Source organism: Neolamprologus multifasciatus, chromosome 9 (assembly GCF_963576455.1).
Source record: "Neolamprologus multifasciatus chromosome 9, fNeoMul1.2, whole genome shotgun sequence".
NCBI classification, from domain to species: domain Eukaryota; kingdom Metazoa; phylum Chordata; class Actinopteri; order Cichliformes; family Cichlidae; genus Neolamprologus; species Neolamprologus multifasciatus.
In genome coordinates this window covers 33,578,704-33,591,641 of record NC_140447.1, presented here as the reverse complement: position 1 = coordinate 33,591,641, position 12,938 = coordinate 33,578,704, and the positions used below count along the sequence as shown (strand labels likewise).

The window sequence follows — 12,938 nt, the reverse complement described above, 5'->3', positions numbered from 1 at the left end:
AAGACAGATCTGAACAGACTTCAGTTAGTCAAGAACAAGGCAGCCAGATTAGTGTTAAGGTGTTCAAACTATAGAAATATCTATAACTTTCTTTGCTTTCAAATAAGCTAAATTATACTATGGCTTACTTGTATTTTTTTAAGAAAGCAATACTGTTAAAGACACCATATTTTTTTCTGCTCAGTTGCAGTATCCAGATGAAATACATAATCATAGTACATGATTTTCAAAAAAACACAATTTGGTAACTCCTCAACTTAAAAGTTGAGAAAGCTAACTGCCATCGGTCAAGAGAGGTAGCACTCTGGAGCCTAAGACTGGCCAAGCCGAGTTTGTTTAAAAAAAAAATGTAATGACGTAAGATGTTAAGGTAACAAGTGTGCAATAGAGGGCAGATGGGGCAGAGTTCATCAATATTGAGACAAAACAGGATGTTTTCCAGAGTAATGGTATCTTCTCCTGGCTCAAACTAAGATTGAAGATGTGCTGTAAAAGTCTGCACAGATGATTAGTGCAGGTTTTCAGGACCTGTGACTTATCCTGTTTGAACCAACAGGTTTGTTCTGGCTTAGTGCCTCCAACTGTCTCTTCATCTCACTGCTAAAAATTGTCAGCCATGCAGAAATAGACAGACTCTGTTTTCTGATGTGTGAGGAGATATTGAGGAAATGGTGGTGCATTCTGTGTGGGAGGAACCGAAGTAGGAGAGTGAATTATATATGGCGGCAGTGGAGACTTAAGGTGTTAAACACATTGGCTCTATTTAGGTTTCCCATGGTTTAATTAATGGTTCTTGTTCTGTGATCTTTTTCATTCCTGACCACACATCTCTCGTTTTCCCTGATCTTGTTTTCTGCCTGTTTTTGTAAATAATGTACCACTTTATAATATACCTCCTGTCCCTATAATGGTTTTCTCTTTTTCTTTTTATTGGCTTTACCTACAATGGCCATAATACTATCATAAATACTTCAGAGATTAACCAATAGAAAAAGAATGTCTAGTTTCAGCTCTGGTCTGAATTCTTCCTGACAAAAAAAAGAAGGTAAAAGTCAGAGTAAATTATCACTTTGAAGACTTCTCTTATATTAGGGTTTTAAATGTGTAGCTTTTGGACTGAAACAGTCAAAATACTCTGGTTCAGTATCATATCAGTCCTCTGTCAGTTTAGTGCCAGCACAACTAAAACACAGTTTCTGACCTCAGAGTCTCCAGTCTACATTGCCGACTCTCCAGAAAACCACACAACTGTTTCATTCCCGAATCCTGCAGCTTGTTCCCTCTCAGGTCCAGATGTTTAAGATGGGAAGGGTTAGACTTCAGAGCTGCAACCAGGCAGCTGATCTCTGACAAACTGCAGCTCCTCAATCTGAATAAAGCATAGGAAATATTATCTGTTTAGAGATGAACAAGATCCAGAATGTAGAAGTTGAACACAGAAGCTGAAAATTAAAATTCTAAATGAAGTATAACAAATACCAAAATATAAACAAAACAATGAGTGAAAAAAATTAATGACTGTATGCTGCTGTTTCACTAAATATGGAAATATTAAGATGATGTTCCTATGAGATATATATGTATGTATGTGTATATAAAAAATAAAGGTGTTGAAATTTCAACTATGCATGGATTTAAACATGTGCAAACACACACACATATACAGTGGGATGCAAAAGTTTGGGCAACCTTGTTAATAGTCATTATTTTCCTGTATAAATCACTGGTTGTTACAATAAAAAATGTCAGTTAAATAAATCATATAGAAGACACACACAGTGATATTTGAGAAGTGAAATAAAGTTTTTTGGATTTAAAGAAAGCATGCAATAATTGTTTAAACAAAATCAGGCAAGTGCATAAATTTGGGCACCACAAAAAAGAAATGAAATCAATATTTAGTAGATCCGCCTTTCCAATGAGTGTCTGGATTGTGGTTAAAGGTATTTTGGACCATTCCTCTTTACAAAATATCTCTAGTTCATTCAGGTTTGATGGCTTCCGAGCATGGACAGCTCTCTTTAACTCACACCACAGATTTTCAATAATATTCAGGTCTGGGGACTGGGAAGGCCATTCCAGAATGTTGTACCTGTTCCTCTGCATGAATGCCTTAGTGGATTTAGAGCAGTGTTTCGGGTCATTGTCTTGTTGAAAGATGCATTGGTCTCCAGAATCTGCTGATGCTGAGTGGAATCCATGTGTCCCTCAACTTTTACAAGATTCCCAGTCCCTGCACTGGCCACACAGCCCCACAGCATGATGGAACCACCACCATATTTTACTGTAGGTAGCAGGTGTTTTTCTTGGAATGCTGTGTTCTTTTTCCTCCATGCATGCCTTGTTATGCCCAAATAACTCAATTTAGTTACATCAGTCCACAGCACCTTATTCCAGAATGAAGCTGGCTTGTCCAAATGTGCTTTAGCATACCTCAAGCGGCTCTGTTTGTGCTGTGGGTGGAGAAAAGGCTTCCTCTGCATCACTCTCGCATACAGCATCTCCTTGTGTAAAGTGCGCCGAATGGTTGAACGATGCACAGTGACTCCATCTGCTGCAACATGATGTTGTAGGTTTTTGGTGCTGGTCTGTGGGTTGACTCTGACTGGTCTCACCATTCGTTGCTTCTGTCTATCCGAGATTTTTCTTGGTCTGCCACTTTGAGCCGTAACTTGAACTGAGCCTGTGGTCTTCCATTTTATCAATATGTTCCTAACTGTGGATACAGACAGTTTAAATCTCTGAGACAGCTTTCTGTATCCATCCCCTAAACCATGATGGTGAACAATCTCTGTCTTCAGGTCATTTGAGAGTTGTTTTGAGTCCCCCATGTTGCTACTCTTCAGAGAAAATTAAAAGAGGAGGGAAACTTACAATTGACCACCTTAAATACTCTTTCTCATTAATGGATTCACCTGTGTATGTAGGTCAGGGGTCACTGAGCTTACCGAGCCAATTTGAGTTCCGATAATTAGTTCTAAAAGTTTTGGAATCAATAAAATGACAACAGTGCCCAAATTTATGCACCTGCCTGATTTTGTTTAAACAATTATTACACAATTTCTGTAAATCCAATAAACTTCATTTCACTTCTCAAATATGACTGTGTGTGTCTCCTATATGATATATTTAACTGACATTTTTTATTGTAACAACCAACGATTTATACAGGGAAATAATGACTATTAACAAGGTTGTCCAAACTTTTGCATCCCACTGTATATATACACCCTTTTGTGAATCGCTACCTCATTGTGGTGCATGGATTTGTGTGTCCCAAGGATCCAAGTGGGTAAGTTGTCTGTGTTTTCAAGGGCTTTGCCCTCCTGATAGGGTCTCCCATTGGTCCTGGTGAGACTAGTGACTGAGACATGGAATGTCACTTCTCTGCTGGGGAGGGAGCCTGAGCTACTGCGTGAGGTTGAGAGGTACCGACTAAATATAGTCGTGCTCACCTCAATGCACAGCTTGGGCTCCAAAACCAGACACCTGGCTAGACTCAGTCTGGAGTAGATCTTGGTGAGAGTCAGCGGGCTGGGGGTGGCTATTCTAGTTTCCCCTTTGTTTTTTCCAGTGGATGAGAGGGTTTTTTTCCCTGCACCTTAGGGTCAGGGAATGGGTCCTGAATGTTGTCTGCACTTATGTGTCAAACCACAGTTCAGAGTGCCCGACCTTCTTGAAGTCCCTGGGTGGGGTGCTTAAGGGTACTTAACCTTGGGACTCTGTTGTCTTACTGGGACACTTCAATGCTCATGTAGGCAATGACAGTGAGACCTGGAGGGGTGTGACTGGGAGGAACGACCTGACAGATCTGAACCCAAGCAGTGTTCTGTTACTGGACTTCTGCGCAAACCACAGTTTGTCCATGACAAACACCATGTTTGAACATAATGGTGTCCATAAGAAAGTAAGTTAAGTTTATTTATTAAGCCCTTCTCACAGACAGGCAGTCACAAAGCGCTGTACACAAAGTTTAAGATAAACAGTACAATCAATCGATATTATACACAATGTAAAAAGTTAAATGTAAGTTAAATAATGTGAAGAATATAAAATACGTAGATCAACAAAATGCTTGTTTGAACATTAAAGTTTTTAACTGCTTTTTAAAAGAATCCACAGTCAACCATATGTAATTGTGGTGGTAGACTGTTCCACAGCCTTGGTGCAACAGACTGAAAGGCTCTGTCCCCTTTCGTCTTCAGTCGTGTACGGGGAACAACCAACAGACTCTGAGTCTATGAGCGGAGACGATGAGCAGCAGTGTATTTTATATGAAGCTTGGATAAATAATCTGGGCCCTGGCCATGTAATGCTATGTATGATAGAACAAGAATTTTAAAACAAATTCTAAACTCTATTGGAAGCCAATGTAAAGAATATAAGATGGGAGTAATGTTAGCACGCTTCCTAGAACGAGTTAGTAGACTGGCTGCTGCATTTTGTATTGCCTGGAGGAGAGAGAAATATGATTTATCCAAGCTGGTAAACAGGCAATTACAGTAAACGTGATGACACAAATGCATGGATGAGATTTTTCCAGTTCATCTGAAGAGACCATATGTCACAGTTTAGAGATGTTTCTTAAGTGAAAGAAACAGGAACAAGACAAAGATATTACATGAAAGTCAAGGCCCAGAGAAAAGTCAAATATTACTCCAAGATTAATGGAATATATTTGACTTGACAGAAGAACTGAAAGAGGCAAGAACCTGATTAATTTTAGAATGTAGCTCAGGAGGAGCTATGATTATGGTCTCGGTCTTGTTCGTGTTTAGAACGAGGTAGTTGCTTGAAAGCGTTAAGCACTGGACCCTGGTCCAGTGCACATGGACACCCTAGACCGCAGGTTAGTTATCAATTTTGTAATCATATCATCAGATCTGCTGCCATATGTTCTGGATACTTTGGTGAAGAGAGGCGCTGAGCTATCAACTGATCAACAGCTTGTGATGAGTTGGCTAAGGTAGCGGAGGAGGATGCTGGACAGCTTAGACTAAATGTATAGTGAAGGTGCACTGGGAACACCTGGCAGAGGCCCCCATCCTCGAGATCATTAACTCCCCCTCTGACAGAGATTCAACAGAATTCCAAGGGAAACTGGGTATATAGATCATCAGTAGATCATGTTCAGCTCCATTACTGAAGCTGCTACAACGTCCACACGGAGGTTGGTGCCTGTCATAGTGGTAACCCCTAAACCAGATGGGGGCACCAGAGGTGAAGGGAGCCATAAGGCTCAAGAAGCAGTCCTATTTGGATTGGTTAGCATGTGGGACTTTGGAGGCAGCCAATAGGTACCAACAGGCCAAGCAGAACGCAGCTTGGGCAGTCACAGAAACAAAAACTTGGGTCAAGGAGGAGTTCGTGGAGGCCATGGAAAAAGACTTTCAGACTGCCTCAGTGCATCAGTGCTCCACCTGCACTATACACAGTGCAGGTGGAGCACTGATGACTTCAACTGATGATATTGTCATACCATGGAAGGAATGCTCCAAATATAGGGGGATCACACATCTCAGCCTCCCTGGGAAAGTCTATGCTGGGGTAGACAACCCTTTCTCTTACTCAAACTTGTGTTATATACTTTCATTTCTGCACAACATAAACAGGGCATCTTACCCCAGTGTTTCCAGTCTACAGTTTCGACCCTCCAGAAAGCCAGACAGCTGTTTCACTCCTGAATACTGCAGGTTGTTCTGATTCAGGTACAGCTTTCTCATGTTGGAGGGATTGGACTTCAGTGCTAAGCCCAGACAGCTGATCTCCGATAACCTGCAATTCTCCAGTCTGAATAATAAATGAAAGATTTAAGTTAATTAGTTATGTGCTTGAAATTCTTCAGTGTTTTATAGTTTGCTTGGAGCTGAAAATTCAGATTCAGTTTACAGAAGTCCAGTAAAGTAAAACTTCAAACGGCTGAAGCCTGCAGAATGCCTGCCATTTTTATCCCATGGCTAACAAGCCGTAAGGACTCTCAGCTATGGCACCTAGAACCTGAAAAACAGGGCAGGAAGAGGGAGAGAGAGAGAGAGAGAGAGAGAGAGGAGGAAAAAACAGCATTCTCCAACAGGGAAAACCTCCTAGCAACCCACGACCGTAACACCCTCCCCCATAAAAATCCACCTCTAGTAAAACCAGTGCTCTGTGTGGTTCACTGATGTGCCCTGGACAGTGCATCCGCTAATATATTGTCTACCCCTTTTTTATGTCTGATGTCCAAGTTGTTTTCCTGAACTAGTAGAGCCCATCTCTAGAAGTAGGAGATTGGATGATTGATGTCATCGGTTCCCTTCTGGAGCCCCCATGGCACTGGCGTCCACCTCCAGGCTGAATGCTCTACTGAAATCTGGGGCGGCCAGCACTGCACAGGAGGGACTTAGCACCATCAAAGACGTGTTGGCACTCAGTGGTCCACTAAAAAGATTCCTTTGGGCTACAGAGGCGGGCTAGAGGGGCCACCACGGTTGAGAAGTTCCGGCAGAAACACCGATGGTAGCCCACGAGGCCCAGGAACCGCCTAAGTTCCCACCAGGTGGTAGGAACAGGGTAGTTTACTACCGCCACCACTTTGGCATTCACAGAGCACACTTAGGGACCAACCCACCAGCAGTCACCCTCCTGTTCTCGGCCAGGATCGGTCCCAAAACTGACTCCCCAAGGATCATTTCCCCCCCTGCCAAATCTGGGCCCTGGTGAGGGCACCAACTGGGAATGCCCCAGGAGGGGAGTGTAATGCCTCACCCTCCTCAAGCATCCAACTAGGCTTGTCTACCACCTGGGGAATGTATATTGTCCCCAGCGATATCGACACAAATTCGACACCTGTTACAGGGAACGAATCTCTCACTGCAACATCAAAAAACCCAGAAGCTAACTTTGAATGCACATGGACGCAATGTTAAGGTGCCGGTATATAAGTCATCCCAATCCCCTGCACTATGACACTGGTATTACAATATGAGGCAGCCCCAACCGGCAAGATTCCCGCCAGCAGGAAGGACTGTGATCCACCCATATCTCTCAGTATCCAGACCGGCTTCTGGTCTCCCGGCAGCCCGGTCAAAGAAAGAACTCAATGGGTTTAAAACACAACTCAGGGTCACCTACTACCCCCTTTGACCCTACTAGGCCCACCCCTTTGGCTGCTGCTGTTTGCGCTAGGCAATCAGAGACTATATGCCCCGGCTTATGACTGTAAAAACCCTGTCTATCTGTTTTAACACCCGACGAGCCTCTAAGGGGCAGAGTTTTCACCGCCTGTCCTCCAATGGACGGTTCAGCCTTATTAAAAATGGCTTTATGCGTCAGGGCAAACTCCTCGGCCAGGACAGCTGCCTCCTGCAATGCAGCCACCTTCTGCTCATTCAGATACATCACCGTCTGCTCAGGAACACAGTTCTTAAACTCCTCCAGCAATATTAACTCATCCAGTGACTTAAAATGTCACGGTCTGCCAGGGAAAGCCGTGTGGGAATTATTTAGGACCAGGAAGCGGCAGCTTGGGTGCATGTGAGTTTAATGACAAGAGAAAATACAAACAGCAAACGGTGCGGGTGGACATGAAACTGGAAAACCTAAACTGGGCAAAACTAACAAAACAAACCAGAAACGAAGATGCAGGGAGGTCCGGGGAAATACACAGAGAGACACAGGGAGACCGAGGGAAACAACACAGACCAACCAGCAATGAGGACGGGTGAACACACACTATAAATACACATACCAGTAATCAGGGGATGGGAAACAGGAGGGAAACACGCCTGGGGGACATAACAGCTGACGAGGTAGGGGAAACGTAAACAGAACACACTGACATAAGACAGAGACCTTCAAAGTAAAACAGGAAACACATACATGTAATGACACAGACTCAGAAATGCAGACTAGACACAGGTATACACGGGCAGAAAGAAAAGAACACTAACCGAGGAAGAACAGAATCAAAATTACAATAATAGAAAACACAAAACGCTGGGTCAAAAGGACCCAGGATCATGACGTAAAATCTACAAAACCATTCTCCTGACTCCACCTATCAAACAATATTCCTTTTTCCCTTGCAAACTCAAGAAAGGTTTGCGTGGGCGGCCTACGGAGGGACCGGAAATGCTTTCTGTAAGCTTCAGGCACTAATTCATATGCTTTGAGAATGGCACTCCGTACCCTATCATACACTAAACTGTCCTTAAGGGTGAGAGCCGCACACCCCCCCTGCGCCTTACCCACCGGTTTACACTGATGCAGCAGAGGCCAAACCTCTTTCGGCCAGTGCAAGGCTATAGCAATATGTTCAAACACATTAAAATATGCCTCTAATTCTGTTTCATTCTTACCCACATCAAATCTTGGAGGGGTAAGCAAAAAATGAATAAACTTGCAACAGCTAAGCTGGAAAACTAAAAGCATCAGGCTCTCTGAGGCCAAAATAACAAACAAAAACACTCCCCCTTCCTATAAACAAAACACGGGGTATAACTTCCCTCAAGAAAAAAAAAATACAATACCTGACATCTCTGGCTGTCCACAAAACAGGAGAAAACTGTGGTCAAACAAAAATGTCAGAGAACCCCTACCAGCCTACACTGCTCTCTCTCACTATCACAGTATTCCAAACGTAGAAAGAAAACAGAAGCGCTATACACACACAGCGCTCAGAGCCTCCCATGGCTAACAAGCCATAACGCTACTCAGCCGCGGCACCTGGAACTTGAAAGACAGGAAGAGGAAGAGGGGAGAGAGAGGGAGAGAAAGAAGAAAAGAAAAACACAGCGTTCTCCAACAGGGAGAACCTTCTAGCAACCCATGACCGTAACAATTGGCATCCAGTAAAAAGTGACCATTATCCTTTTGGTGTTGACTCTTGACAACTGACCCTTGTCCTGGTCAGACACCAACTAAAGAGAAACACTAACAAATGGAACAGCACTGTCACCTCTTATGTAGCAGGTTTGTCAGACAAATTTTCTCCAATCACTATATCCCAGTGGACCTCAGACCCAGCCACACACTCAGACAAAAACTGACTTATCCAAAGGACAAAACTCCCAAACACAAACAACGTAGTGTATGCTGTGCAGTGCAGTGAGGAGTTCTCAGACTTCTTCACTGAAGAAACCAAACAGCCCCTCCATAAACACATAGCACAACAGAAGGGCAACATCGACAGGAAAAGACTAAGCTTAACATTTGAACCTAAAGGATAAAGGTCACTCTTTTGAGGATGCTAATGTTCACATTTTGGACAGAGAAGACAGAGAGTTTGTAAGAGCAGTGAAACAGGATTTGCGTGCACTGTGTCTAAAACTCATTGAACAGAGGGAGTGGCTTAAAAGTGTCTGCCACATACAATGCAGTTTTGAGATCCCTTCCCAGGTGCCTCAATTCCCACTCACATCTTGTGTCACGTGACCTCAATAGGTAATATGATAGGGAGACAAGGTCTCACAGTGGTTTCACCCAAAACCTTTAGTGCTTATAACCTATGCTGTTTTTTATACCTTGGCTTATGTGATGAGGCGCATGAGAGGGTCAATGAACTGCTTAAGGGACAGCTCCCACTGGGGTTTAAATAGATACATGGGACTCCACCATTTTGTTTTACAAAAGAAGCATATTGGACGTGAGGTGAAACGTCTTTGCAAAACTTAAAGGAGCCTAGTCACTCCCTTTCAAGCTCCTTAGGTCTCGATGCATGGTAAGGCGCTTGTCTTGATGCCAGTAGCTTCTATCTTCTCCTTTGGCCAGCTTATTATCCTTGCAGGGTCTCTGATGACTAGCAGGATGTAGGTGTTGAATGTTAATCTTCCTGACCCCTCAGCATTTGCTTTACTCTCTGCAGGTATTTGGTGGTCGTGGTTTTCCTTGCAACCCCTTCATGGTTCCTATTTGCCTTTGGGATTCCAAGGTACAAGTAGATGTCCTCAGTGTCTGCTATGTTGCCTTCTAGTAGTGCAGTCCCTTCCATTTTGACTACCTTTCGTCTCTTGGTTACCATCCGACTAAACCTCTCCAGTCCAAATGACATTCAAATGTCATTGCTACAGATCCATCCATGTAGAGGAGGTGGCCAATTTTTGATCCATTCTGAAGTTAGTATCCACTATTGTTAATGATCTGACTAATGATCTGGGTTCACATCTATGCATGACAACAGTGGGGACAGGGCATCTCCTTGGTAAATACCACACTGGTGACTTATGCATTTGCTTTAAAGTTGGTTTCTAGGGTCTCTAGGGTAAATTTAGTCACTAAAATATTGCAAAACCCAAACTGTATAACAGTTTAACAGCATTTCTTAAACTATCAACAAAGTTTTTTGATTTCCAAAAAAGATTGTAAAAAACGTTTTTTCTCCTGTAAATTGAACGTCTATACACACACACACACACACACACACACACACACACACACACACACACACTACATATTCATCTCAGCAGAGCTAATACACAGTGTCTGACCTCAGAGTCTCCAGTCTACAATGTGGACTCTCCAGAAAACCACACAGTTGATTCACTCCTGGATCCTGCAGATTGTTTTTACTCATGTCCAGCTCCCTCAGATGTGCAGGATTAGACTTCAGAGCTGAGCCCAGAAGAGCACAGCTGATCTCTGACAAGCAGCAGTTCCATAAACTGTATATAAATAAAGATGTTACTTTATTATACAAAGTTTAATGTTTGAAATCATTTAGTGCTCTATAATCGATCTGTAAAAAATAAAAATGCTGAAGTCTAGCTGTTTTCGAACAAAGGAAATATGATGACTTTACTTGTATTTGAGAAACTCTACTCACTACTCATATTAAGTCAATGTATTTCACAGCATATTGTGTTTGAGTATTTTATACACACCCAGTGCAAAATGGGTGTGTATAAAAAAAAATTTCTTCTTAGTTGTTAAATTTTCTTTCACTTCTAAGCTGGAGTACTGTAATTTATTATTATCAGGATGTCCTAGAAACTCCCTGAAAAGCCTTCAGTTAATCCAAAATTCTTCAGCAAGAGTACTGACAGGGACTAGAAAGAGAGAGCAGATTTCTCCTGTATTGGCTTCTCTTCATCGGCTCCCTGTGAAATCCAGAATTAAATTCAAAATCCTCCTCCTCACATACATGTTCTTAAATAATCAGGCCCCATCTTATCTTAATGGCCTTGTAGTACCATATCACCCTATTAGAGCACTTTGCTCTCACACTGCAGGCTTACTGTTGGTTCTAGAGTATTTAAAAGTAGAATGGGAGGCAGAGCCTTTAGTTTTCAGGCCTCTTCTGTGGAACCAGCTTCCAGTTTGGATTCAGAAAACAGACACTATCTCTACTTTTAAGAAGGTCCTGCCCCTTTAACGCCGCGCCCCTTCCTGAGCCTGGTTCTGCCTGTTAAAAGGGAGTTTTTCTTTCACAATGTCACCGGTGTTTGCTCATAGGGGGTCATATGATTATTGGGTTTTTCTCTGTATGTATTATGGTAAGGTCTACCTTACAATATAAAGCGCCTTGAGGCGATTGTTATTGTGATTTGGCACTGCATAAATAAATTGAACTGGAAAATTTGGGCTGTATTTTATAAATGTGTGAAAAATAAATATTGCCACTAACAACTGATATTTTTACCATGGTAAGTGAACCCACTGGTATTTTTAATTGCAAATAGAAAGAACTGTGGTGAATTTTGCAGCAAAAAGTTGAGACATTTCCTCAGAGTAGGTGTTTGTTGGCATGCAATTTACTTGGTGAGAACTTGGACACATGATCATGCTAAAATATAATTTTCACATCCCCACATTCAGTAGAAGTTCTAATAAAAGCCATTTGTAGACATGTATTCCAGTTCAGCATCTCTTTCAAAAGATAAACATTAACATTACCTACATTACAGTTTAAAATTCCAGTGTAACCCAAGTCTGCAGTGCAAAGACTGAGATAAACTATAATTTATTGATGTCACCGGTTCTTGTTTTCTATTTTATCATTAGCATTAGCAAATGCATAAAATTAAAGTGCATTCATAATGAAAGTAGAATTCCACTTGTTACCTCATGAAAAACATACTGTGTACCATTCATTTGAGTGTTTAATTTATGATTGATAGTTACTGATGACATCTATCAGGTAAAGCATTGTTACATTATATTCATCTCAGTGCTCAGCTAAAACAAGGTGTCTGACCTCAGAGTCTCCAGTCTGCATTTTTGACTCTCCAGAAAACCACAGAGTTTCTCCACTCTTGAATCCCGTAGGTCATTGGAACTCAGCTCCAGCTCTTTCAGATATGAGGAGTTGGACATCAGAGCTGAGCCCAGAGAATTACAGCTGATTTCTGATAAATTGCAACTCCTTAAACTGAATGAAAAATAGTACACTTAGTTCCACTGACATTAATATGAACCCTCCTTGTGCTGGATAAATCAAAAGTACTGATTTCTGATGTCTAAATTGTGTGCACATTTTGTGAGTGTGCTTAATATTACATGATTTGTTAGACATAAATTATTCATTTTATAAATTCATCTGATGACAGAGCAGTAAAAAATATATCTGTTGCAAATGTTTGTCATGATACATCCATGTATGGACACTGATATATGGACTATACACTAAAATTTATGATGTCATGATGATGTCCTTGACAGTGAGCAAGAAAGTTGACATGAAAGAAATTACACAAATCTGCAGTGTTTAAGATCTTACCTGAGACTGTCTAAAGTACAGTGTGTACTCATCAGTCCAGAGGAAAGTACCTTCATCCCTGAATCTGGCAAACTGGTTTCACTCAGGTCAAGCTCTTTTACATTATTGGATGGGTAGCTGAGGATTGTGGCTAGAGCTTCACAGCTTCTCTCTGAGAGGTTACAACCCCTCAGCCTAAGAAAGAAAAGCAATAATAAACACAGACTTAGATATAATTCTTACTTTTTAGGAACTTAACTTAACTTAA

At 41.8% G+C, this 12,938-nt stretch overlaps 1 protein-coding gene across 3 annotated transcripts in view; it reads right to left on the bottom strand.

Annotated features, from left to right (window-relative positions):
* LOC146511989 (NACHT, LRR and PYD domains-containing protein 3-like) overlaps positions 1–12,938 on the bottom strand; it is a 28,783-nt gene that overhangs the window by 6,722 nt on the left and 9,123 nt on the right. The window contains exons 4-8 of one of the 3 annotated variants that reach the window (XM_085171662.1): positions 12,692–12,865; positions 12,170–12,343; positions 10,464–10,637; positions 5,623–5,790; positions 1,202–1,369 (exon numbers count right to left, since the gene is read on the bottom strand). In XM_085171662.1, the coding sequence (XP_085027788.1) occupies positions 1,202–1,369; positions 5,623–5,790; positions 10,464–10,637; positions 12,170–12,343; positions 12,692–12,865 (858 nt within the window). The remainder of the gene's footprint in view (positions 1–1,201; positions 1,370–5,622; positions 5,791–10,463; positions 10,638–12,169; positions 12,344–12,691; positions 12,866–12,938) is intronic. The other 2 variants (XM_085171663.1, XM_085171665.1) reach the window with 2 other exon arrangements.